The 22,916-nt window shown below is 44.2% G+C and overlaps 1 protein-coding gene across 1 annotated transcript in view; it reads left to right on the top strand.

The window, feature by feature from the left end:
* The window catches only part of PDILT (protein disulfide isomerase like, testis expressed), a 41,735-nt gene extending 20,124 nt beyond the window's left edge, over positions 1 to 21,611 (top strand). The window contains exons 6-14 of the mRNA XM_068566051.1: positions 5,943 to 6,076; positions 6,992 to 7,129; positions 10,066 to 10,176; positions 10,258 to 10,383; positions 13,110 to 13,307; positions 16,125 to 16,245; positions 18,740 to 18,918; positions 20,334 to 20,423; positions 21,239 to 21,611. Of these exons, the coding sequence (XP_068422152.1) occupies positions 5,943 to 6,076; positions 6,992 to 7,129; positions 10,066 to 10,176; positions 10,258 to 10,383; positions 13,110 to 13,307; positions 16,125 to 16,245; positions 18,740 to 18,918; positions 20,334 to 20,423; positions 21,239 to 21,472 (1,331 nt within the window). The 3' untranslated portion in view covers positions 21,473 to 21,611. The remainder of the gene's footprint in view (positions 1 to 5,942; positions 6,077 to 6,991; positions 7,130 to 10,065; positions 10,177 to 10,257; positions 10,384 to 13,109; positions 13,308 to 16,124; positions 16,246 to 18,739; positions 18,919 to 20,333; positions 20,424 to 21,238) is intronic.
* The last annotated feature ends 1,305 nt before the right edge of the window (positions 21,612 to 22,916 follow it).

Below are 22,916 nucleotides of genomic sequence, written 5' to 3'. Positions count from 1 at the left end.
GAATTCTGTCAGGTCGCTCCGCCCAACAGAAAGGCTGGGAAATATGGCCCTGCTCTATGTCTATAAGGAAATAAAAGATTTCGGTGGACATGTAGCTGCCTCCACCACAGCTTGCATCTCAGCTGGTGGGCTCTGGAGGCACCATGAGGTGGGAGAGTGATGTACATGGTTTATAAACTAGAAAGACCAGAGAGTGAGTTCCCCGCTCACCTATCTCCCCACTCCCACCGCACTCTTCCGCTTTAGAATGATTTTGACAGGGTCCCAGGCCGAGGAAGCACTGGTTGCTCGAAACGGAGATTGGGAGTTGCTAGAACAAGACGGGTTTGAGACAGGGTGACTACCAAACCCTTTCGCTTCTATCATCCTCCATTCAGTTAACTCATTCATCTACTTATTCCACACCCTTTTATTAAGAACCTACCATGTGTCAAGCCCTATCCTGATGTTGTGGAAATTTGAAGAATTTTGTGCTTCAGTGTGGCACATAGCAGGTCCTAAGTTTAAAGAGTGTTAAATATATGGATGCATAAATGTATGCACAATGGATGGATAGATGGATGGATGGAATAAAACTAATGAACACAGAAGTGCCCAGCACAGCCCTTACTATGTTGGTAGAATGTTCCCATTGCGTATGTTGAATGATTGAATCTCAGAAAACTGAGTTTGTATTTTTCACGGCCTGGCGTTTAGCAGGTTTGCAATAAGCCTGTCTGAGGGTTGTTACAAGAACCAAAGGGACAGGGAGGAGAGGGCCACCATGTGCAGGGGCTGCAGGATGCCTTGCAGTTCTCAGAATGGACGCAAAGGGGGTGTGAGATACACAGGCCAGACTTGCTGAAGAGCCAGACTCAGGGCAGGTTGCATAAAAGACCTGGAGCCTTGAGGCTTCCAGCTGGTTTGTATGAGGCTGGTGTGTGCAGGAGGAAGAGAAAGAGATGGGGAGAGAGGGCAGGAGTGAGAGAAGGGACAAAGACTGCTGCTTCCTATGCACCGAGTGACAACCCTCAATGGCCACCCACTGACCCTAAGCGAGGAGCCCTTTGTGATGTGTTGGTTTGAGGGAGGGCTGTGAAGAAACCAGAAGCCCCAAGTTACTTTGTCAAAGTCCATATCTCCTCATGGAGTGGCTCAGGCTCTGGGATGCCTTTGCCTCCTGAAGGACAGGTGAGGTCCAGCTCCACTTAGAGGTAAGAAGGTGACAGCGTAGCAACTTCCAGACTGTCTGAGCCCCCTTTGTGCTGGGAGCCAGGCCTGGAACCTCCTCTGCCATTCAGGAAGCTTCACTATCACCTCCTCCAGGAAGTCTCCCCTGACTGCCCCGTTTCTGTGGTCCCACAGCACCTGTGCTTTCCCCTCAAAGATCTCATCTCACAGAATTGTATCTCTTCCTCACTGTCTACTCAACTGAGAGCACAGGGCAGAGGCCAATCTCACCTCATTTCCTGGGGTCTCCGAAAAGGCTGCCAGAGCTGGTGGACACCTCGGCTTCAAATCCTCACTACATACCTGAGGAACAATCACTTCCTCCTGTTGAATTCTGATTTCCTCATCTGTAAAGTAGGGATGGTAAAGGCGTCTACCTCCAAGGGTTCCTAGGAAGAAAGAATAAGTCTGCACATGTCTGAAGCATTTACTGTGTTCCAGGCGCTGTTCTAGCCCCTTCTCAGATGTCACAACACAGTATAGGAGGTGCTTTTACAGATGGGGAAACTGAGGTGCAGAGAGTGGAATAACTCTCAAGGCTCCCCAGCTAATTAGCAGTGGGACCCACAAACATTTTCTCTAAAGGACCAGAAAGTAAATATTTTAGGCCTTACAAGCCAGTCTCTGTTGAAACTATTTAACTCTGCTGATGCCGTGAGAAAGGAGCCATACACAAACAAATGGGCAAGGCTGTGTCCCAATAAAACTTTATTTATAAAATTAGTTGGCAGATCAGATTTAGCCCACGGGCTATAGTTGACTGATCCCTGCTGTACGCCGTGCTGTCCTCTAAGTAACCGGCAGATGTGGTTATTATTATCCTCAAACTATTAGTTTCCTGACCCTAGTCTAGTGCCTGGAACACTTGGGTTTTTAATGCATATGTTGAGTTTGAATGGGGTGGAATTGCGAGGGCCCCGCAATTAAGGAGCCAGCCCATATTTGTACTGGGCTTGACCATCCCCTTCTTCCTCAGTATTACTCCCAACCATGGAAAGAGGCAGTGGGGTGCTGGGATGGAGCCAGAGCCCAGAGTTTAGGACGAGCACTGGCTGTGAGAACTTGAAGCAGCCTCTATTGCTCGCTTCCTAAAAAGAATGACCAGTGCCAGTTCTGCCAGTTGACAGGGCTTCCCTGAGCTAAGGGGGCGGTGGTACCTTACTGACCTCCTGCATTGTGACTTTTACGAAAACTTCCCTCAGAGGCAGGTGGGGTTTAGTCTTTGTTGTTTCAAGTCCAGGTTCTCCTCTCGTCTCCAAGGACTGATGGTGGGAGACTTGGCCTTGGCCATCTCCTTGGAGGGAGGGGGACTCAGGCTGCCTCCAGGCCTTCAATTAATGATGCATTCACAGCTTGTGCCTGGAAATATGTAGCGGAGCTCCGGCCCCGGTCAATCATTGACATGGCATTCATACCTCGGTTGTCACTGTGTCCTCTGGCTCAGAGCCGAGCACCAGGAGAGGCACCTGCCTAGTGGGGACAGTGCCCGATTGGCAGGCACTCAGAAACAAACTGTTTGCCAAGTTCAGAGCTATCTCGGTCCTATGCGGTCCAGAAGGGCAAACGGAGCTCATCCATCCCAGAGAAGAGGGTCCAAGGTCAAGCTCCCTCAAACCGAGTTATCTAATGATTCATTCACCTCATTCATTCACCCCATAATTACTTCCTGAGCACCTACTATGAGCCAGACATTACAGGATGTAGGGGAGGAAAATTTTTCCTTTCTTCCCTTCCAGGTGCTTTGGCTGGTCTAGTAATTAAATTGACATAAGAAAGAGTAACAGAAGAAAAACAAATTTAATTTCATACGTACAGGAGTCCCAAAGATATGAGGCTCAAAAAAGTGACCAAAACAGGCAGCTTTTATACCTTTTAGACAAAAAAACAATAAAGTTGTGAAGAATTGACAAGGCAAAGGTGTTTGGGCTTGGGGTAGCAAATTAGTGAGGAAGTAACAAGGTTTGTTTATACAGCCTTCTTGACCTTAAATCCCTGTGTCTGGTGATAAGGATGTAGTCTACCCTCCTGGTATAGGGAGGGTCCCTGTACATGGGAGACTTATCTCCTGCTTTTGAAGGGACAAAGGAGGGTCAGATAGCCTTCTTGCACAGGCTATTTCTCAAGTAACTTTAATTCAAAATAATATGCCAAAGTAGTAGAATTTGAGGTGGCATATTCTGTTCCCCCTCAGGAGCTACTGAGAAAGTTAGGAAAAAATCATAACTTCAGAAACAGACTCAATGAAGAAAATACGACAGGTCATAAAATAGGGAATGATTGAGGGGAGAGTAAGAAAAGACCAAATCGAGAATTAAATAAGCAGGGTGAGATGCCCTTGAGAGCTGAGAGGAAAGGACAGCCCAGGCAGAGGGACTGCTGGATGCCAAGCCCAGTGTGCTGGGTGATAAGGATATGGCTGGAGTGTGGACAGAGGGAGAGAGTAGCACAAAGGGAAATCAGAGCAATGGTTCTGAGGACCTGAAATTCAAACCCATTTGGAAGGGTTTTATTCACCTTTTTTTGGTATTTTCAGAATTTCTAAACCAATTCCTTTCAGGTCACTTAAGACATAATTTTTTCAGGCAAAGCCTTTAAGAGAAAGAGTTTGTTGCCATGATATGTGCCTCTTTCTTCTTAAAAGATGGCTTGGACCACTGTGAAAATAGAAACTCAACCTTGGGGCTGGTGTCCAGGAGGAGGGGGTGACTGCAGTGGGTGGAGAGCCATGGTTAGAGGGTGGCATGAAGCGTCCCCCGCCCCCTCTGTCCCTTGAGACCACCACATCATCCTCTTATGAACTTCTAGAGGCCTGATTCACTGTGGCTTTTTAAATGGTCTAATCTGTATCTACTAAAGCTGGACACAGCGTCCCCATGACCAGAAATTCTTCTCCTGGGCATGTACCCAACAGAAGTGCATACAATGTGCCCCTAGAGACATGCACAAGAATTAATTCTTAATAGCCCCAAACTATAAACAAACTTACTGCCCATTAACAGGGAATGGATAAACAAGTTGTGGAATATTCACACAATGGAATGCTACACAGCAGTGGGAATGAATCTACAGGTGCAACATGGAGGAACTCACACATATAGTGAAGCCAGATCCTAAACACATACTGTATGACTCTATATAAAGCTCAAGAGCAAGTCGTTAGAAGTTAGGATAATGATTACCTCTAGGTGAGGGTTGGGTAGTGGCTGGGAGGGGGCACAATGGAGATTTCCAAAGGGCTGATAATGTTCTATTTCTTTATCTGGGTGATATTTTTACATGTGTGTTCATTTTATGAAAATTCATCAAACTATACATTATAATTTGTATACCTTTATGCATGTAAACATACTGCATTATAAATTTTTAAAAGGCCTAATGTTCTTAGGAAAAGTAAGCAAAGACACTGAAAATAGTGTCCTTTCCAGTCATTTTAGCAACTCAGTGTGCATTCTTCAAGCCCTAGGCAGCAATTTGTCCTGCCACAGGGCCTTTGCACAGGCTGTTTTCTCTGCGTTTCCTTTTCCAGTTGCTTCCTGTTAACACCTATGTATCCTTCAGTTTTCAGCTCATAAGTGATTTCCTCCAGGAAGCCCTCCTTGACTTCACAGTCTAGGTCATGTATCTTTTCTACAGGTTCATAGAACTTTGCTTTTGAATACTTACTTTGGGTGTGATTATACACTTGTTTGTGCAGTTATTTGATAGTTGTCCTCCTCAACAGAATGAGAGCTGCATAGTCTTGTTTTTGCTCACCATTTTATCCCCAGAACTAAGCACATCATTCAGTAACATAATAGGCACCCAATGCATATTTATCAAATGAATGAACGAGTGAAGGAATGAATTATAAGAGAAAGAATAAAGGCCTTTGTATTGGCCTTTTTGGCCAACCCAATATGTTGTCCAAAGCTACTCACGACAAACATTGCTTTAGCTCATAAACTCATTTTAAACGATCCATTGTATCAAGGCCTATAGCAGGCCTTGACAGAAAATAATATTTTACATTGTCTGCCACCATATGAAACTGATGATCCTAGCAAACACAAGTCCATTTGTAGCCTTGAGTACATTCTGGCACACCATTATGTCTCCCCAGATGTGGTAGATGTGTCCCAATTTTAGATGCTTTTTGTGTGCTTGGCACTTCCCATATGATAGCTGAGAAATGGAAGTCAGGGTATATGACCTCAGTGGACACCTAGGTCTCAGCTAAGGAACTGGAGACACAGGGAGATAATGGAATTCTCCCAAGGGTGCAGAGCTAGCTGGCCTTTTTATTTACATTTTAAAATTTTATGTTTAAAAAAAATAAATCCATCTTCCTGTCACTTTGAAGGGTGAATAAGAAAACACAGCTGGGCATGCTTCCTCCCGGGTTTGATTCCCAGCTTCACTAGTGGAGTGGCCAATGGCAAAGTTGAACCTCAATTTCCTCATCTGCAAGATTGGGAGAATATGTATCCCATAGGGTTATTGTGGGGATGTAATACATGCAGAATGCTCAGCCCGGTGCCTGGTCCTTGGTAAGTGCTCAGTCAAGTTTAGCTGCTGTTGTTAATGTTCACGTTTTGGGGCTCAGGTGGGGAGGAGAGGAGAAACTGACCTTGGCCTTCAAGGGGTGGGAATCCAAGACAAGAGGTTTCTACTCATTTAACTTGGGGAAGACAGGACTTGCTCCAGTTCAAGAGGAAACTTCTGTGGGATCCATCTAATTGTATGTCTCTCTCCAGGAGTGGTTGAATCTACTGCCTTGGTTGTTTGGTTGAGAAGACAAATTAGCCAGAAAGCATTTTTGTTCTCTGACACCAATGAGATAGAAGAGTTTGTGAATTCCAGGCCCTTGGTCATCGTTGGCTTCTTCCAGGTACTGCATTCAAGAGGTGGGAGGTGGCTTCTGAACTGATGAGGAGTCCTGTGTCTGGGAGGGTAGGTGGGGTGAGGAGAGGTCTCCCATTTAGGTTAATTCCATGCCCCTTCTTCGTTTTTCAATGAACTGGTTTTCTGGGGGAACTGCAGGATAAAAAATAAAGAAATAACGGAAGCTGAAATGGTAAGAGAAGGTAACTACAAAGGTGGACAGTAATGGGGAGAGAGGAGAGGAGATTGACATATATTGAACTGGTTTTGATAGTGTAACTGATCTTTTTGGGGTCCATTTAGAATATCACTGAATGATAAATGATTTGCAAATTGTTCTTGCTTTTGGAGAATGAGCTTCTTATACATCTTAACTCATTTCCTATAACTTTGGTGACTCCTCCCCTTCTCTGAGTAGAAGTCAGAACTTTGGGATTATATTTATACAAGGGGAGAGTTTGTACCTTTTTCTCTCTCATCCTACATTTTGACATCGTTTTTGGCCCCAATTTTCTTTCAAGCTTAAGAAGAAGGCTGAAACTACAACCATATCGTGATATCAAGTTCATATTTGGTACCACATGTGGTCAAATCAATGGCCTCTTCTGAAAGCAATTAAGGAATAAATGTTAAAAAGTCTTAACACCTGTGTTAGAACAGCCTTCACTCTAATACTTGGAAAAGGTCAAGTTTATCAATTCTCTCCGTTCATCTCTGTGGATTTGCGTATTTTGGCCTTAGTCATAGCCATGGAAGTATTCTGGGTATGAAACATCCATGAAAGTGGATTTAGGTGGCCCAGCAAAACCACAGAACTTGGAAAGGTGAAGAGATGAATTAGTCACTATTTTCACCCTGTCCTTAAAAAATCCAGGCATTTTGCTTCCTACCAAAGCCTCATCAGACATCTCTCCCCAAACAGGATTTAGAGGAAGAAGTAGCAGAGTTGTTCTATGATGTGATCAAAGACTTCCCAGAACTAACGTTTGGAGTGATATTGATTAGAAATGCCATTGGACGTTTCCACGTCACCCTTGACAGTGTTCTGGTGTTCAGAAAGGTAGGACTTTGGTCTTATTGCTAGTGAGGGGGCTCTAGTTCAAAATAATGAACTATGTGTGTATGTATGGGCCTTGGGTATAAATTCTGGTTCTGCACTTGTGAACTAAGGGGCATTGGACTGGTCGGTTTCTGGGAAATCACAGTCTCCTGCTGTCTCTCTGGCCTTTCTAGCCATTTTCCCTTGGGAGTTCCTCATTTCCTTAACCAGTAAATGACATTAATTAAGACTCAATCTTCTGCCCTGAGTTTTCCTCTGGTCCATCTCCCTTTCCCCATCACCCATGACTTACAAATCTCCATCTCCAGCCAGACTTCTCTAATCTCCAGACCTTTAAATCCATCACTAGATGTCTCAACATGGCCATGCCTAAAGTCATAATATCCCCTCCAGATCCTCTTCTAGTGTTTTTTCTCTCTTAATGAATGGTGTCACCATCTCTCCCAGCTCCTCTGTAAGCAAAGCCAGAACACCTAGGCATCATTCTAACACCTCCCTCTTCTCCATCCCTCAAAACCAATCCATCAGCCCAATCCCATTGATTTTTAAATCCAAAATATCCTGTGAATCTATCCATTTCTTTCTACTGCTACCATCCTAGATCAAGTGACCATTCATATTCCATAGCCTAATACAACATACATCCAACTGGTCTACCACATTTTATCTTGTCCTCTAAAGGAAAATCTTTCCAAAATTAAAATCTGATGGTCCCTTTCTGCCTTCCAATTGAAAGCCCTTTAACTGATTCCTATAATTTTTAGGATAAAGATAAGTCCCTGATGAGGCCCACAAGGCCTTCCACAGTCTAACCTCTATTACAAACCTTCCTCCTCTCTCCCTCTGGGATCTAGATCTGAGCTGTCCAATATGGCAGCCACTAGTCACATGTGACTGTTTACATTAAAATTAAATTAAAATTTTAGTTCTTCAATCAAGCTAGCTATTAGTGGATTGTGGCTACTGTATTCAATAGCATTGATTTACAGAGCATTTCCATCATCACAGAAAATTCTATTGAACGGTGTTACTCTAGACACTGTGGTCTGGTTCCTGGAACATGCATTACCCCCTCCCCACACAAAGCTAAATCCTTACAATAACCATGTTGCTTATAGGCATGGCTCAGAGAGGTTAGGTTACTTGTCTAAGGCCACACAGGAAGTAGGTGGAGTGATATCCAGATGCTGGTTGACTCTCAGAGAGAAGTCTTCTCATAGAGAAGACTGCGAGCCATTGTGTTTTACTTAGGCCCATGGAAGTCATTGAAAGATTCTAAGTTGGAGAATAAAATAAGCTGATTTGTGTTTTGAATGAACGTAGAGTCCAGAAATAGATCCAAATGCATATGGAAATTTAGTATATGATAAAGATGATATTTTAGACCAGTAGGGAAAATAGCATATAACATGCTAGTCATGTTATTCAATGACTAGCATTGGGTAGCCATTTGAAAAAAGAAAACTAAAGCTAAATCTATATATCACTCCTTCCACCAAATTAAATTCCAGATTGATCCCTGATTTAAAAATACAACAATAAAACTGTGGAAAGACCAGAAGATGCCATGGGAGAGTCTGCTTTCTAACCTTGGAGGGAGGGGGAAAGCCCCTTTCTAAAGCATGACAGAAACCCCAGAAAGTATGAAAAGAAATACTGATAAATTTGGATCATACAAAAATTTTAAAATTCTGCAGAATAAACCCAATCACAAAATCAAAAACCAAATAGCAAACTTGGAAACGCATTTCGGAGAGATTTGGTCTCTGTTAATAGTAAGAACATGGGCACTAGAGTCAGATTGCCTGGCTTGGAATCTTGGCTCCACCTCTTACTACCTTAGCAACCCTGGGCAAGTCACTTCACTTCTCTGTGCCTCAATTTCCTCAACTGTAAAATGGGCAAAATAATAGTATATAGCACAATGAGATGTTATGAAGATTAAAGGAGTTAATACATATATTTAGAACTGTGGCTGGTACAACATGAGCTCTCCTTAAGTCTAATTAGGATTATTAAACTATTGTTATGACCAGAAAAGAGTATAGGCTTTATCCTGAGGACAATAGGGCCTATGAAGTGTTTAAGCAAGAGTTGCATTTTAACAACATCACTCTGGCTGAAGTGTGGGAGATAGATGGAAGGGAAGCAGGGGGAGAAATTGGAAGACCATTAGGAGACTTTTGCAGGAGTCCAAGGAATAGGTTTGGACTAGAGGGTGGGATTGGCATAGATGAAGAGAAGGAGATGGAGTAGAGAGAAATAAGGAGATAGCTGCTTCTTTCTCCTTCCCCCACAGACTTTGATCCTGGGCTACAGAGAATTATGTCATTTCCTGTGCTAATCCAGGTCCTTCTGAGAAGCAGTCATCAAGCAGGATTAATCATGCAAAAGATTAAGGGAAATGCCTTTGAAGGAAAATAGAGAGGGAGCTGGGGGAAACTTATCAGACCATGATGTATCAATAGATCTGACCCTTCGGAAGGAAGGAAAGTGGGATGGAAGAGTCCTTGACTGCAGTGTAGTTCTAAGAAAGTTCATCAAAAAGTCCCCTATAAGAGAAGTCCTGTATCTCCCAGAAATGGGCTTGCCTTAGCATCCCTGACAAGTTCATTGGTTAGGAGCAGCGTGTGAGAAACTGCTCAGCATCAGCACAAATATGTTGATGGATTTCAGAGCAAGGCAGCTGGCGCTGTCCGTCAAGTATACTCCCTGTGTCTGTAGGCTGGAGGTTTTCATGGCTTCCACATACCCGTAATTCCACCCTCAGGCTAATCTGCCCAACCATCCATATTTATTAAGTATCTAGATTATGTATTACACCTGTTACCATGGTGTTTTCCTTTTATCCAAGGGGAAAATTGTGCTGTTATATTTATTAAGTGCCTACATCATGGCTGCTACTGCCCTCTAATGTTTTTCTTCGTTTGTTCAAGGGAAAAATCGTGAACCGCCAGGAGCTTATCGATGACAGTACCAACAAACATATCCTCAATCAACTCATAAAACAGCACCTCACAGATTTTGTTATTGAATACAACACTGAGGTCAGTGAGCAAAGGGTCCCAGGAGAAGGGTAGCTGGGGCAGCTGTGTGCAAGGAATGACCTGTTTTCCTTTTAATTTCAGAATAAGGATCTGATTTACGAATTGAACATCCTGAATCACATGTTGCTCTTCGTCTCCAAAAGCTCCAAGTCATTTCGTATGATAATGCAGCATTATAAATTGGCATCGAAGAAATTCCAAAACAAGGTTTGTGGAAGTTGCCACTGCTCCTTGGGGCTCTTTGTTTAGGAATCCAAGACCTGTAGACCCTAGTGCGATCCATCTGCCTTACCGATTATAAATGAATCCAGGAAGGATTGGTGTATTCATTTGCATACCAATCTCCTGATTTGCATTCTTCTTCCTGCCCAGTGTCTCTTTCTTTCTCACCAAACCTTTGCTCCTTCTTCCCTCATCTTTTTGAGAAGTCTACTATGGGAACATGATTGGTCTGGCTGCTTTTTCAATGGACCATGCTCCACTAAGAGTGACTGCAGTGTGGCTAGCTTGGAGGTGAGGGGAAGGAAAGACCACTCCTGCCTGAGGTCAAGGAGTGTGAAAAGCCTGAAGGTGTGAAGCAGCACAGACAAGCAGTTGCTGAAGTTCAGGCTTCAGCATCAACAGACCTGGGTTCAAATTCTCTTCCTCTTTTTTTTAAAAATTAATTAATTAATTAATTTATGGCTGTGTTGGGTCTTCGTTCCTGTGTGAGGGCTTTCTCTAGTTGTGGCAAGTGGGGGCCACTCTTCATTGGTGCGCGGGCCTCTCACTAGCGCGGTCTCTCTTGTTGCGGAGCGCAGGCTCCAGTCGCGCAGGCTCAGTAGTTGTGGCTCACGGGCCTAGCTGCTCCGCAGCATGTGGGATCCTCCCAGACCAGGGCTCGAACCTGTGTGCCCTGCATTGGCAGGCAGATTCTCAACCACTGCGCCACCAGGGAAGCCCCTCAGATTCTCTTCCTCTTGCAAGTGATTTTGTCTTAGATGAGTTTAACCTCTCAGTCTCAGTCACCTCCCGTGTAAAATGAGGAGTTATAGCAAGAATTAGAAGTGCTATATGTAAAGCAATGAGCAAATGTACAATAAATAGTGCTTATTTTTATTGTTATTATTATCATTAGAAACACATCAGGGGACTTCCCTGGCGGTCCAGTGGTTAAGACTTCGCCTTCCAATGCAGGGGGTGGGGGTTTGATCCCTGGTCGGGGAGCTAAGATCCCACATGCCTCTGGGCCAAAAAACTAAAACATCAAACAGAAGCAATATTGTAACAAATTCAATAAAGACTTTAAAAATGGTCCACATCAAAAAAAAAAAAAAATCTTAAAAAAAAAAAAAAGAAACACATCAGTTTTTCCTAAGTATTATACCTATATTTATAGAGCTAGCACCATCTGGACTCTGGGGGCTATTTATTTCACTTTTCTCTTTATTTTTACAAGAAGTAAGGTAATGGTAGGTTCTCTTTCTCTTGAAGAAAATTATTCTGAAATGTAAACAAAACAATTAAAAACTTCGAAACCCCAAATAAATACAGACTAAAGCCACTAGGCATGAGCATACTTAATGTCGGCTACATCCCACCTCATGTTTCTCCAGGAAGGTTATTCTAATTACAGAAACACCTCTTGTAAATACGTTTCCTGGTTTATTCAGTTTTAAACTTTAAGAATTTTGATGTAATTAAATTGATTACAATCTGATTGCTTTCACGCTATTTCTGTTATAACAGTCAATGCTTAGCCATAATTCTTCTAGATTATTTTTTTTTATTTAACTCTTTAATCTAGGTGGAACTTATTTTGGCATATATCATGGGTTTAGGTTGTAGATTGCCTTTACCCCAGTTAGGAAACTTCTAGAATGCCATTTATTGATTGTGCTCCATTTTCGTGCCAAAGATAAACAGTTGGATGAATATTATTCCAACAGGTCATACCCCCATATCTTATCTCGTTCACCTCTAACAAATGTTTATTGAAAGTATACATGGTTGGCTTTAATATGTCTGCTTTGTTTTCCACGATCTCCCTAGCACCTGGAAGAGTGTCTGGCACATAGTAGGGCTCTTAATATTTTGATAGATGAATGACCTGAGAGTATCCAAATCCAGGGTCTACAGGAGACTCTTGACTGGTCTCCTTCTTCCATGCTTGTTTCTTCTCTACAACCAGGGTGCTCTTACTGAGCCTCTATCTCACCCCATCTGTGCAGTCACTCTCTCACAGTGCCCTGTTCTATCATCTGGTTGGCACTCACTCGTTGCTATCTGATTGACTAATTTCTTCACTCATTTCTTGCCTGTCTTCTCCACTAGAACATGAGTTCCATGAGGGCATGGATTTTGTCTGCCTTGTATCCCCCAGTGCTTAGCAAAATGCCTAGTAGCCACTCCACAAATAGGTCTCGAATGCATGATTGAATGAGGTCGTGAGTTTCCTAGATAGAAGAATAATTTAGAATAATAATGAGGTGAAATGTTCTGAGCATTTTATACCTCCCAGTCACTGAACTAAGCCTTTTATATACAGTGTCCTGTTCCATTCTCACAGCAACCCTATAATGTGGGTACTATTATAATCACCACTTTACAGATAAGGCAACTGAGGCACAGAGAGGGGAGATTACTGTTTTGCCCAAGGAACTGGGATGAAAGCTCAGGACCTCCTGACTTCCTGCGGTTGTGTGACTGGTGTCCTGCACCAGGATGGGGAAACCAGGATGACAGCTGATGTCTGTCTGTGCAGGGCTGCACCTGCCTGATGAAAAGGACCTTTTGTCCTGGCTTTCAGAAGCGCTCCATGGAGTCTGCTATTTGCTTTCCATTAGTGTCCCCCCCACAACAGCTTCCCAGCAGTTTCTCTCCCTCGGTAAGGGGGTCGTTACCTTTTTCATGCCTCCGATCCAGAGAGACACAGGTTTCGTTTGGTTTGGCAGATCCTTTTCATCCTTGTGGATGCAGACGAGCCCAGAAATGGACGTGTCTTCGAATACTTCCGGATCGCAGAGGCTGATATCCCATGTGTCCAAATCCTAAACTTAAGCTCTGATGCAAGGTACAAAATGCCTTTCGAGGAAATAACCTATGAAAACCTCAAGAAATTCGGCCAGAGCTTCCTGAATAGAAAGGCCAAGGTAAGCTCATCCTTGGGCAAGGTTTATCCAGAGCCTCAAGATAATTCTTTTTCTGTAATTCTGATGGCTTTAGTCATCTGAACGGGGAGGCAGAATAAAGGTCAACCTCATGGTTCTTGTGAGGAAATAGCCCCATCTCCCCAGCTCGAATCTATTTAACTTTTGATCTGTCCTGACCTTATAATTCCACCATTAACTCTTTATTCTTAAAGTAAAGGCATTTTCTTTGTAGGAATTTCCAAATGAAATGCAGGCACTCCCAGGGCTGGCATCCTCTGAAAGTAGGTTCTTATCCTTCTTTCAGACTCTAATGTGAAAGATTTACTTGGCCCCAGGGTAGATGCTTGCTTGGGGGAGAAGATGGGGTGGCATATATGAAGCAATCAGGATTTAACCTCAAAGGCTTTAGGGACCAGGAAGGAGAGGCTGCAAAAGGATGGCTGCATAACACTATGTAGCCCCATAACATAACCACCTGCTGTTTATTTAGCTCTTGCTATATCCTCAACCTTCCTGCTGAGTTACGTCCTGCTGAGTTAGGTGACCATATTATTTATTTTCCAAATGGGGACACTTTTGAGAGTAATGGAAGCAATTTTAAAAGTGTTCTGAAATGGCAGGAATAAATTGGGACTCTCCAGGCAAACCAGAATGTATGGTCACCTTACCTCGGAGGGCTCCCACTACCTTCCGTCCATCCCCCCACAGACACCGCTTCCCCCGCAGCCTTCTCAAAGGAAAGCTGGTTTTTGTCTAACGTACAACATTATCACAGGCCACTTGGTAAGGTTGGTGTCCTCCATGCCACTTCCAAACCATTTCTCCTCCTTCTGCCTTCAAACACTCCAGATTCTTTGGATTCCACGCCTTTGGACTTTAGGCCACCTGCTCCTGATTCCCATTGCTGTTCTGATCGCTTCCCTTTCACTCTCTGAGGCCTTAAGCTCCTCGTCACAGACCTGCCCTCCACCCCTACTCTGCCCTCATTTACAGAGATGTCAACATCCAAAACCCTGGTCTTTTCTCCAGTAATGGTGTGTCCATGCCCTCTCAGCCACCTGCTCTGATGGCCATACTCTAGAGATGGCAGCCCCTCTGAAAGCCTGATTTCACACTTCCCGTCCTCTCAGTTCCTTCCTCTAGGAGCCACATTGCTACAGTCCCTAACCCTTTTCATGGCCTCCAATCTCCTGATCCTGTTTCACCATCCCTTTATTGCCCTCCTTCATGAACTTGGATTCCGTGGTTCATCGCTCTGATGATGACTCCCTTAACTCTTCGATCCCCTCCACCTTCCACCTCCTCTACACCCTGTAGTATTTACCAGGCAAAATCACCACTCCTGTTGAACCCACTTAACTTCGCTACGGCTTCCAGACCGATCCTGGAGAAAAAAGACCTCATCGCGAGGCAGGCTGGCTTCATGGAATCACAAACCAGATACCCTGTGGGCTCTTAGAAATGCCCTGACATTTCTATATAAATTTCTCTTAGTGTGTTCATTCTCTTAATCTCGGAGTCTATTTCTCCTCCAACCCCATTCCTACTTGCAGTCTGAACTGAGTACTCTAATCATATATCATTAAGAAAACAGAAGGCTTCAGACAGGAGCCCCTCATTTTCTATCACCACATCTACAAACCTACCTGGAGCTCTGCCTGTCCTCTTTCTCTCGCTCTGGTTATATCTCAGGTGTCTATCTTCCTCTCAAGGGCCAGCACATCCTCTTGTGTTCTTGGAATGAAGATAAGCATCCTTCGCATGACCTATAATATGTCATGTGCCTGATCTGGCCCATTCCTAATTCTCCATTCCCCATCTCTCATATCCAGTCCCCACACTTTTTACGCTCCCTCACAAAGAGTTGTCAGGTCCTTTGCAGAGACTGGGGTGAGGATGAAGGAAGCTATAGTGGGAGACAAGGCTGGTGAGCTGGGCAAAGGCCAGACAGCAAGGACTTGTAAACATATAAAGGATTTGGTATCCTAAGAGCAATGGGAAGCCAGATTTGTCTGGTGAAGGTAGGATCCGCTTGTAGGAGAATAAAGGTGTGGTGAGGATTCGGAGGAGATGCAGAGAGAACACTAGGAGGCTATTACAGTGACCTAGACGAGAGATGAAAGCTACCTGGCCAAGGGTGGTAGCAGTGCAGACAGAGAGGAGGGTGTGAATTCAAGAGATATTCAGAAAATAATGGTTGCAGAGAAAAATATATGTTCTGAGATTTTCACCACTTTCTTCAAAGAGAAGCAAGAGCTGGGTTCATTCTTTCATTCATTCACAAAACATTGACTGAGGTCTCATGATGTGCCAGTACTCAGTTGTACTCAATGATGGGGGAAGAAAAAGTCCCGTGTGACATTCCATTCATTGAGATAGTGATACATTAATCAAATAACCAGAAAGATAAATATAAATGATAAATAAGTGATGCAGGAAAAGTACCAAATATTATGAGAAATTATGAAAGCAGGGCCTGACCTTGTCTGGGGTAGAGTCAGGGAAGTCCTCCTCTGAGATCAGTCTGAAAGATAAATCTGAGTTAGAGATAAATCTGATAGAGAAGGGAGTGTGGGAATGAGGAAGTGGGTGGAAGGCTAGCCCTTTGGGTGAACAAACCAGCTTGGCTGAAGAAAGCAAGCAAGGGAAGAATGGTGATGAGCTTGGAGAAGGTGTCAAGAAACGAAGTGTGATAAATATTTTAGAGGTCACATAAAATGATCTTAGTTTGATTCTTGGGGTAGTTGGGGATGGCTATATTTTTGGCTGCCAATCCCTTTCTGGAGACCGTTAAAATCTCTCAAATTTGCTTTCTAGAAACATCAGTCCAGTGAAGAAATTCCAAATTATTGGGACCAGGGGCCAGTTAAGCAGCTTGTTGGGAAGAACTTCAACGTCATTGTCTTTGACAAGGAAAGGGACGTATTTGTGATGTTCTGTAAGTATCTCTGCAGAGGCCATTGGAGGCAGTGGCTTCAACATTACTTTTCAGTGTAGCTCCTGAATTCTTGGGTACCAGAATCTCCAAAATCTGTCAAAGCACCATGCCAAGAATGGTCTTCAGACATCCAAAGAGTTTGGATCAAGATGCTATCAGCGTCTTTATTCCTGTCCTGCCCCTAGGTTCTTCAGAACCATTATTATTATTATTTTTTTAGATTACATGGGAAGCAGCCGCATAGCACAGGGAGATCAGCTTGGTGCTTTGTGTCCCCCTAGAGTGGTGGGATAGGGAAGGTGGGAGGGAGACACAAGAGGGAGGAGATATGGGGATATATGTGTGTGTATAGCTGAGTCACTTTGTTATAAAGCAGAAACTAACACACCATTGTAAAGCAATTATACTCCAATAAAGATGTTAAAAAAAAAACACGATGCTATCAGCTACAAAGCAACTCTCCCCCCAAATCAAATTCTTGCAATGTGTGGAATACCTTCTCATAATCAGGCCTGCGACTATTTGTAACAACAGTAATGCTGATGTCTAACGCTGATTGAATGTTAGATAAACCAGGCCTGTGTATCTCATTTAACCCTCACACCTTACTTTTGAAAGTGGCTACTTTATTGCTCCCACCTTACAGATGAGTAAACAGAGTCCCAGGGAAGTAAAGAAACTTTACTAGAGTCACGCAGCTAGTATGTGAACTTAAGTAAGTAAGGGATTAGAACCTAGTCAGCCTGAATCCAGTGCCTACTCTAGTAACTGCTGTACCAGTGACCAGTGTAAGTTAAGTAAATTATCAAATGGCCCATACTTAACATACCTGAGTTGATGCAGCCAAACTGAAGACCCACATCATGCATGTAAAAGACTTGCAACAGTGTCTGGCATCTTGTAAGCATTTGGTAAATGACAGGTATTATTGCTATTCTTTTCCCTGTTGTTATAATTATTTCCAGTGCTCACCCAGGAACTACTGCCCTTCCCTCACTGTTTCTGATTTGCACGTGAGAGCCAAAGCCAGGGACCTTCTCTTCCACCCTGAGACACAGAGAAGGGTGGTAATGCAGTGACTTCAGACATCTCTTTTACTTAACAGGAGGAGTTACCACTTATTGTGCACTTATGAGTTTGCAGTTTATACACCTGCTCTCATTTCCTCCTCTAAACAAGCCTCTCAGGAAGGTCCAGTGGATTTCCCCATGATACAGATCAGGGAACCAAGCCTCAGAGAAGTTAATTACCTTACCCCAGGTCACATAGTAAGTAAATTGCAAGGCAAAAAGTTCACATCCAGTTCCGATGCCATCATTGCCTGGAGGGTGAAACTAGGGCTGGATTACATCACGCAGGCCTTTAAAAATCTCATTAAAATGGATGCTCATCCACAGAGGCCGGTGTTTAAAGTCTGCATGGCTGAATAACCATGATCTGCTGCCTTTAAGTGAGAGGCTAGGGAGGCCTTTCTGTACTCACTGACGCTGGGAGTCGTGAGAATGCCCACTTAGTTCTGGTAAAAAGCAAAAGCAGCTTCATTTTCTTGGAAGCAGGGCTGTCAGATTGGCTCCCTGGGACCGCCGCCGTTAGGACCCCTCGTGTTCCAACCCAGGGCCCGTTGGGCTCCAAGGGAGATTCGGGGATTCAGCTGGGAGAGCAGATGGTCACAGAAGGACTTGGTTTGTAAATGGAGGGATGATCATCCAAATGTAATAAACAGGACCTTTGACGCCACTCCTCCCACAGAGCCAGAAATTTTAATGGAACAAGCAGGCAAGGTTGTTTCCCTTCCATGTTGGAGCTGGTCCCAGCTTTTTCTCCATAGGTCCCGGTGACTGGGCCACGCACAGAGCTCAAGGGGGAAGTCCAGTGTCCCCTTCCCAGGGGTAGTTGTACTTGTCACAAGCTCGTGTTCACTTCCTGGGTGCGTTCTCCTCCACGGGACTGAAAGGCGGTGTGATACCATGGTCACAGGTCAAAACAACCTGTCTGCAAATCCCACCTCCTCTGCTTAATTAACTAAATGACCTTGAGCTGTGAGCTTAACCTCTGTTGGAAAACTCTCATGCTATCTCACACACACACACACACACACACACACACACACACACACACACACACACACACATACTTTCTGGCAGAACATGAGGAATCATCTATCATAAATATTTTTCTTGGTTTTCCTCTTCAGCTGGAGTGGAAGGCTACGTTAAAGGAAAATCAGAGAACAGAAGAAAATGTCCCCACATGTAAAAAGTTTTAGTGTCTGAGTGGAAGGGGACTAGGTTATTATTTTTTTTCTAATTTAGTTCATGATGATCAGGTACTATGGTTGAAATGTAAAATAACCTAACACACTATTAGAAGAGAGGGGGGCTGCAATTTGCATGGCAACAGACCATTAGTGGAATACAGTGACCGTGTCTAGGTGGGAGTGTGGCTCTCAGGGTCTTTATTAGTGTGAGCTTGAGTGACGGCCCTTCTCTTCCAGATGCACCCTGGTCCCAAAAGTGCAGGGCGCTGTTCCCAGTGTTGGAAGAGTTGGGTAGAAAGTATCAAAACCACTCCACAGTCACCATCGCCAAGATCGACATCACAGCAAATGACCTTCAGCTGCCGTACCCGGACCGGTACCCCGTCTTCAGGCTCTTCCCCGTTGACTCTCAACAAGTGAGGGGCTCTTGGGATTCACATAACTGGAAATGTTACATTATTGTCATGGACTCAGTCTCTCCCTGTCTCCAGCTCTGCCTTTCACCAAATCAGCTTCATTCTCAGCTCCAGCCCCTATTACCCTCATATTCAAGTTAGAGAGTGTTTTCCATTAGCTTTCACAAAAGTCCCAAGACTCAGTCTGATTGGGTGCCCCCCGACCCAGTCACTGTGGTCAAGGCGATGTGGGTGTTTTGATGGTCAGGCCTAGGTCAAACGGTTCCCTCTGGTATTAGAGCCGAGCCTGATTCAGACTATATGGAATAAGGTCGGGGGAGTCACCGTGTGAGTATTGGGGGTGGGGTGCTATCAGAAGAAGAAAGAATGCATGATAGAGACAATTAAGTATTTTACACTTTGGTATTAGAGTCATCGAACATGACCAGTGTTCATGCAACACATTCTTCATGCCACTTCGGCACGTGGGGAAGAATGTCAATCAAAGAATCACAAGCCAAAGTCCCTGCTCCTAAGAAGAGTACGACTGAGTGTGGAGGAAAAGTCATGATATGGGCTCATCTCCAAATGCAACTGGAATTGGATAGGGCAGATACTGGAGGACAGATATGGCTGGAAGTCTTCACGCAGACATGAGACTTTGAAGAACGGTGGGGATTTAAATCAGAAGGGCGTGAAGTATAGGGAGGAAGTATAACATGAAAAAGGGCATAGGCAGAAGGCTGGCCACAGAAAGGTGAAAGAGATGTCATCCTCCTGGTGCAAAAGATGCACGTGCCTAGATCGAAAGGGTGGACCTGGCACAGATCTTCAGTTATCTGTAAAGGAGTTTGGACAGCCAGAGGGCAATAAGCAGTTTCCTAATCTTCTTAAAGACCGAAAGAGGAAAGGAAGCTAGTGATGGCTGAGCAAGAACATAGGCCAGACACTTTGTAAAATAACTCTTCTTATTCTTTAGTAATAATAATAATAATAATAGCAAATATATATAGTGCAGACTATGAGTCGGGCATTGTTTTAAGTGCTCTTCGTATAGTAACTCATTAAATCCTTATAACAACACCATGAGGTAGGGACTGTTATTATCTTCATATTACAGTTAAGGAAACTGCGTCATAGAGAGGTTAAGCAACCAGACTGCACTGCTAAGTGATGAAGCCAGGGATTGAGCCCCAATAGTGTGGCTCCAAAATTCTTGCTCTGAACCACTGCATCACAGCCCTAGGATGGAGGAAGTTTCATTATGCTTATGTTATATGTTAGAACCATGGTAATGGAGGCTCAGAGCAGTTAAGGAACTTGCTTACTGCACTTAGGTTGTTAGGAATTTGACTCTGGATTTCTCTGTGGAGCAATCCCCTGAGTATTTTGCAAGAAGGGGCTACCATTTCGACCCTGCTCCTTTTTCTTCCTAGGCTGTACTATATAAGGGAGAACATACCCTGAAGGGCTTTTCTGACTTCCTGGAAAGTCAAATCGAGACCCAGACTGAGGACGAAGATGAGGTAAGGCGAAACAGCAGTACCCTAGATGATTCTATCCCACACAGAACCATCAGGAGCTCAATGGGCTAGGAAAGAGGGTGCCAAGATTTCCATAATCTTGTGCACTTTGGAGAGATTGGAGGATGAATCCAGTTTGGATGACTTTATTTCAAGGACACATACTACCAGAAAGGTGGAGTTGAGAAACACTGAGAAGGGCAAAGGCTCTGAGGTCTCACACAGCTCCTAAGGCTGCTTCCCTGGGTCCACTGTTCCTGAGTGGGTAACCACATGTCTTGATGGGCTCTTGCCCTCCGGCATCATTCTACAATCTCCATTCTCTCCTAATTCTGTTCATGCCTCAGTGAGGCCATCTGCTGGAAGGTGTCATCTGTATTCGTTAGGACCCTTTCAGTTGCGAATGTCAGAAACCACAGTACTCTTTGGCTTAAGCAACAATGGGAATTTATCCCCTATAACTGGGAGAACATCAGATGTGGGTGGATCCTGAAGCTCAAAGTTGCTTTCTGTCTCCCCATCTCTGTTTTCCTCTGTGTTGGCTTCATTCCCAAGTAGGCATTTCCCCACAGAGGGCCAATGACTGCTCCACAGTTCTCAGCTAACACCCTCTCCGCTTGGAAAGAAAGTACCTACTCTTTAGTCCTAGCAAATGTCCTGGAATGGATCTCAGTAGCCAGGCCTGGGACAGCCGCAACTGTGGGCATAGAGCAGAGAAAGGCAGCTTGGCAATTACAATAATTATCGCGTAATTCTTGCTTCTGTTTCTTTTTCCACCTTCTTCCCTCTGTCCCTCCCGCTCTTCTTTTCTTGAATAGCTACTGTCTGTTGAGCAAAGTGAAGTGACAGAAAAGGAGGTATTAGATGAGGAAAAGGAGGTACCTTTTACAAAGAAAGAGCTACCAGAACAGAAGTTGCCTGAGCTGGAGAACTTGACCAAGCTGGAAGGGCCAGCTGGGCAGAAAGAAACGGCTGAGGAGGAGGAGAAGGTAGCTGAGCCAAAGAGACCTCCAGGAGAGGAGAAGAAGCCAAGAGTGAAGGAAGAACTGTAGCCTCTCCAAAACCAGGAGAGAGGGTGCCCATTTTCCAGGTCCTGGAATCATTTTCTGAGTGGATCTACTCCAAATAAAATTATATATAATTGTGGTAGGTGGGTGGAGGCTGGATAATAAAAGCCCCTGAATGTCTTTAGCCCTGTTTTATTCATTACGTCTTTTTCCTGGCTGGTGCTGCCTTAGAAGAGTTGTTTGGCCTGGAATTCACATAGGGCTGCAACGGAAGGCATAAGAGTAACATTTAATGAGTGTTTACAACATGGTGGGCATTCGCTTAGTTCTCACAACCTCACTGGGAGCTAGGTTTCATCATCCCCATTTTACAGATGAGGAAACTGAGGCAAAGAGAAGTTAAGCAACCAGGCAGGATCACACAGCTAGAAAGCCCTTGAAATATGATCCTAGGCAATTTCACTCCACAGACCATGCATTTAACCACTATGCACACACTACCACCATCAGGTTGGGGTCCCCAGAAGGTAGCTGATTCTTTCAAAGAGGTGGATTGATTTTTTTTTACGTTTCATTTTAGCACAGTAAGAAAGAGATTCAACTCCAAATCTGTCCCCAGTCTTTCACATCTCAAAAATGACCCACTCTCTTAAGCAGCCATATGCTAGGCTAACCCTCAAGGTCCCGCTTTCCTTTTATTACCATGAAAGTAACTCTACCAAACCACATGACTCCACCCACTGCCCTCCATCTCCACCCACCAGTCTCAGCCACAGAAGTCTTCTAATTGGTCCCTCTACTGTCGCTCTGCACCTCCATGCCCCATGCACATACACAAAATCTATACTCCCTAAAGCTGCTAAAGTGATCTTTTAAAAAGCCATAGCCATGAGGGCTCGCAGTACTACCTTGTTTTTCTAGCTTCTAGTGGCTGCCTGCATTCATGGTTCCTTCTTCAAAGAACTCTGACCTTTTGTTTCCATCCTCACTTCTCCTACTTCCTCTAATTCTTCTTGCATCTCTCTCATAAGTGCCACTGAGATAGCGCTGGGCTTGCCCAGATAACCTCATCTCAAGATACTGAACTTAATCATACCCACAAAGTCCTTTTTGCCATGTAAGGTAACATTCACAGGTTGTGGGGATTAGGACGTAGACATATTAGGAGGTCATTCAGACTCATGCTGCTGGTGTGTGACATTCATTTCAGTCAGGTGATAATAAACCTTCTCTTGGGAAAAGGAGGGCATAATATTTTAGGGAGCAAGGTCTGCACAAACCATCTGGGCCTCTCCACACTCTACCCGTCATGTAACACAAAGGTTGATTGTGCTTTATCAGGCCTCCGGAGCCGGTGTCCCTGTCTCTCTTCCCCCAAACCTGGCCTGTCCACATCCAGACCAAGCAGGGAACAGCCTGGGGCCCTGGAACTCACCTGAACCAGTTGCCCCGACAGAGGCAGGTATTAGTATTCAGGACACGATTCGAG

The sequence above is a fragment of the Eschrichtius robustus genome, chromosome 16 (assembly GCF_028021215.1).
Source record: "Eschrichtius robustus isolate mEscRob2 chromosome 16, mEscRob2.pri, whole genome shotgun sequence".
NCBI classification, from domain to species: Eukaryota; Metazoa; Chordata; class Mammalia; order Artiodactyla; family Eschrichtiidae; genus Eschrichtius; species Eschrichtius robustus.
The sequence above is the reverse complement of the archived record's forward strand: the minus strand, read 5'-3'. Positions and strand labels throughout refer to the sequence as shown.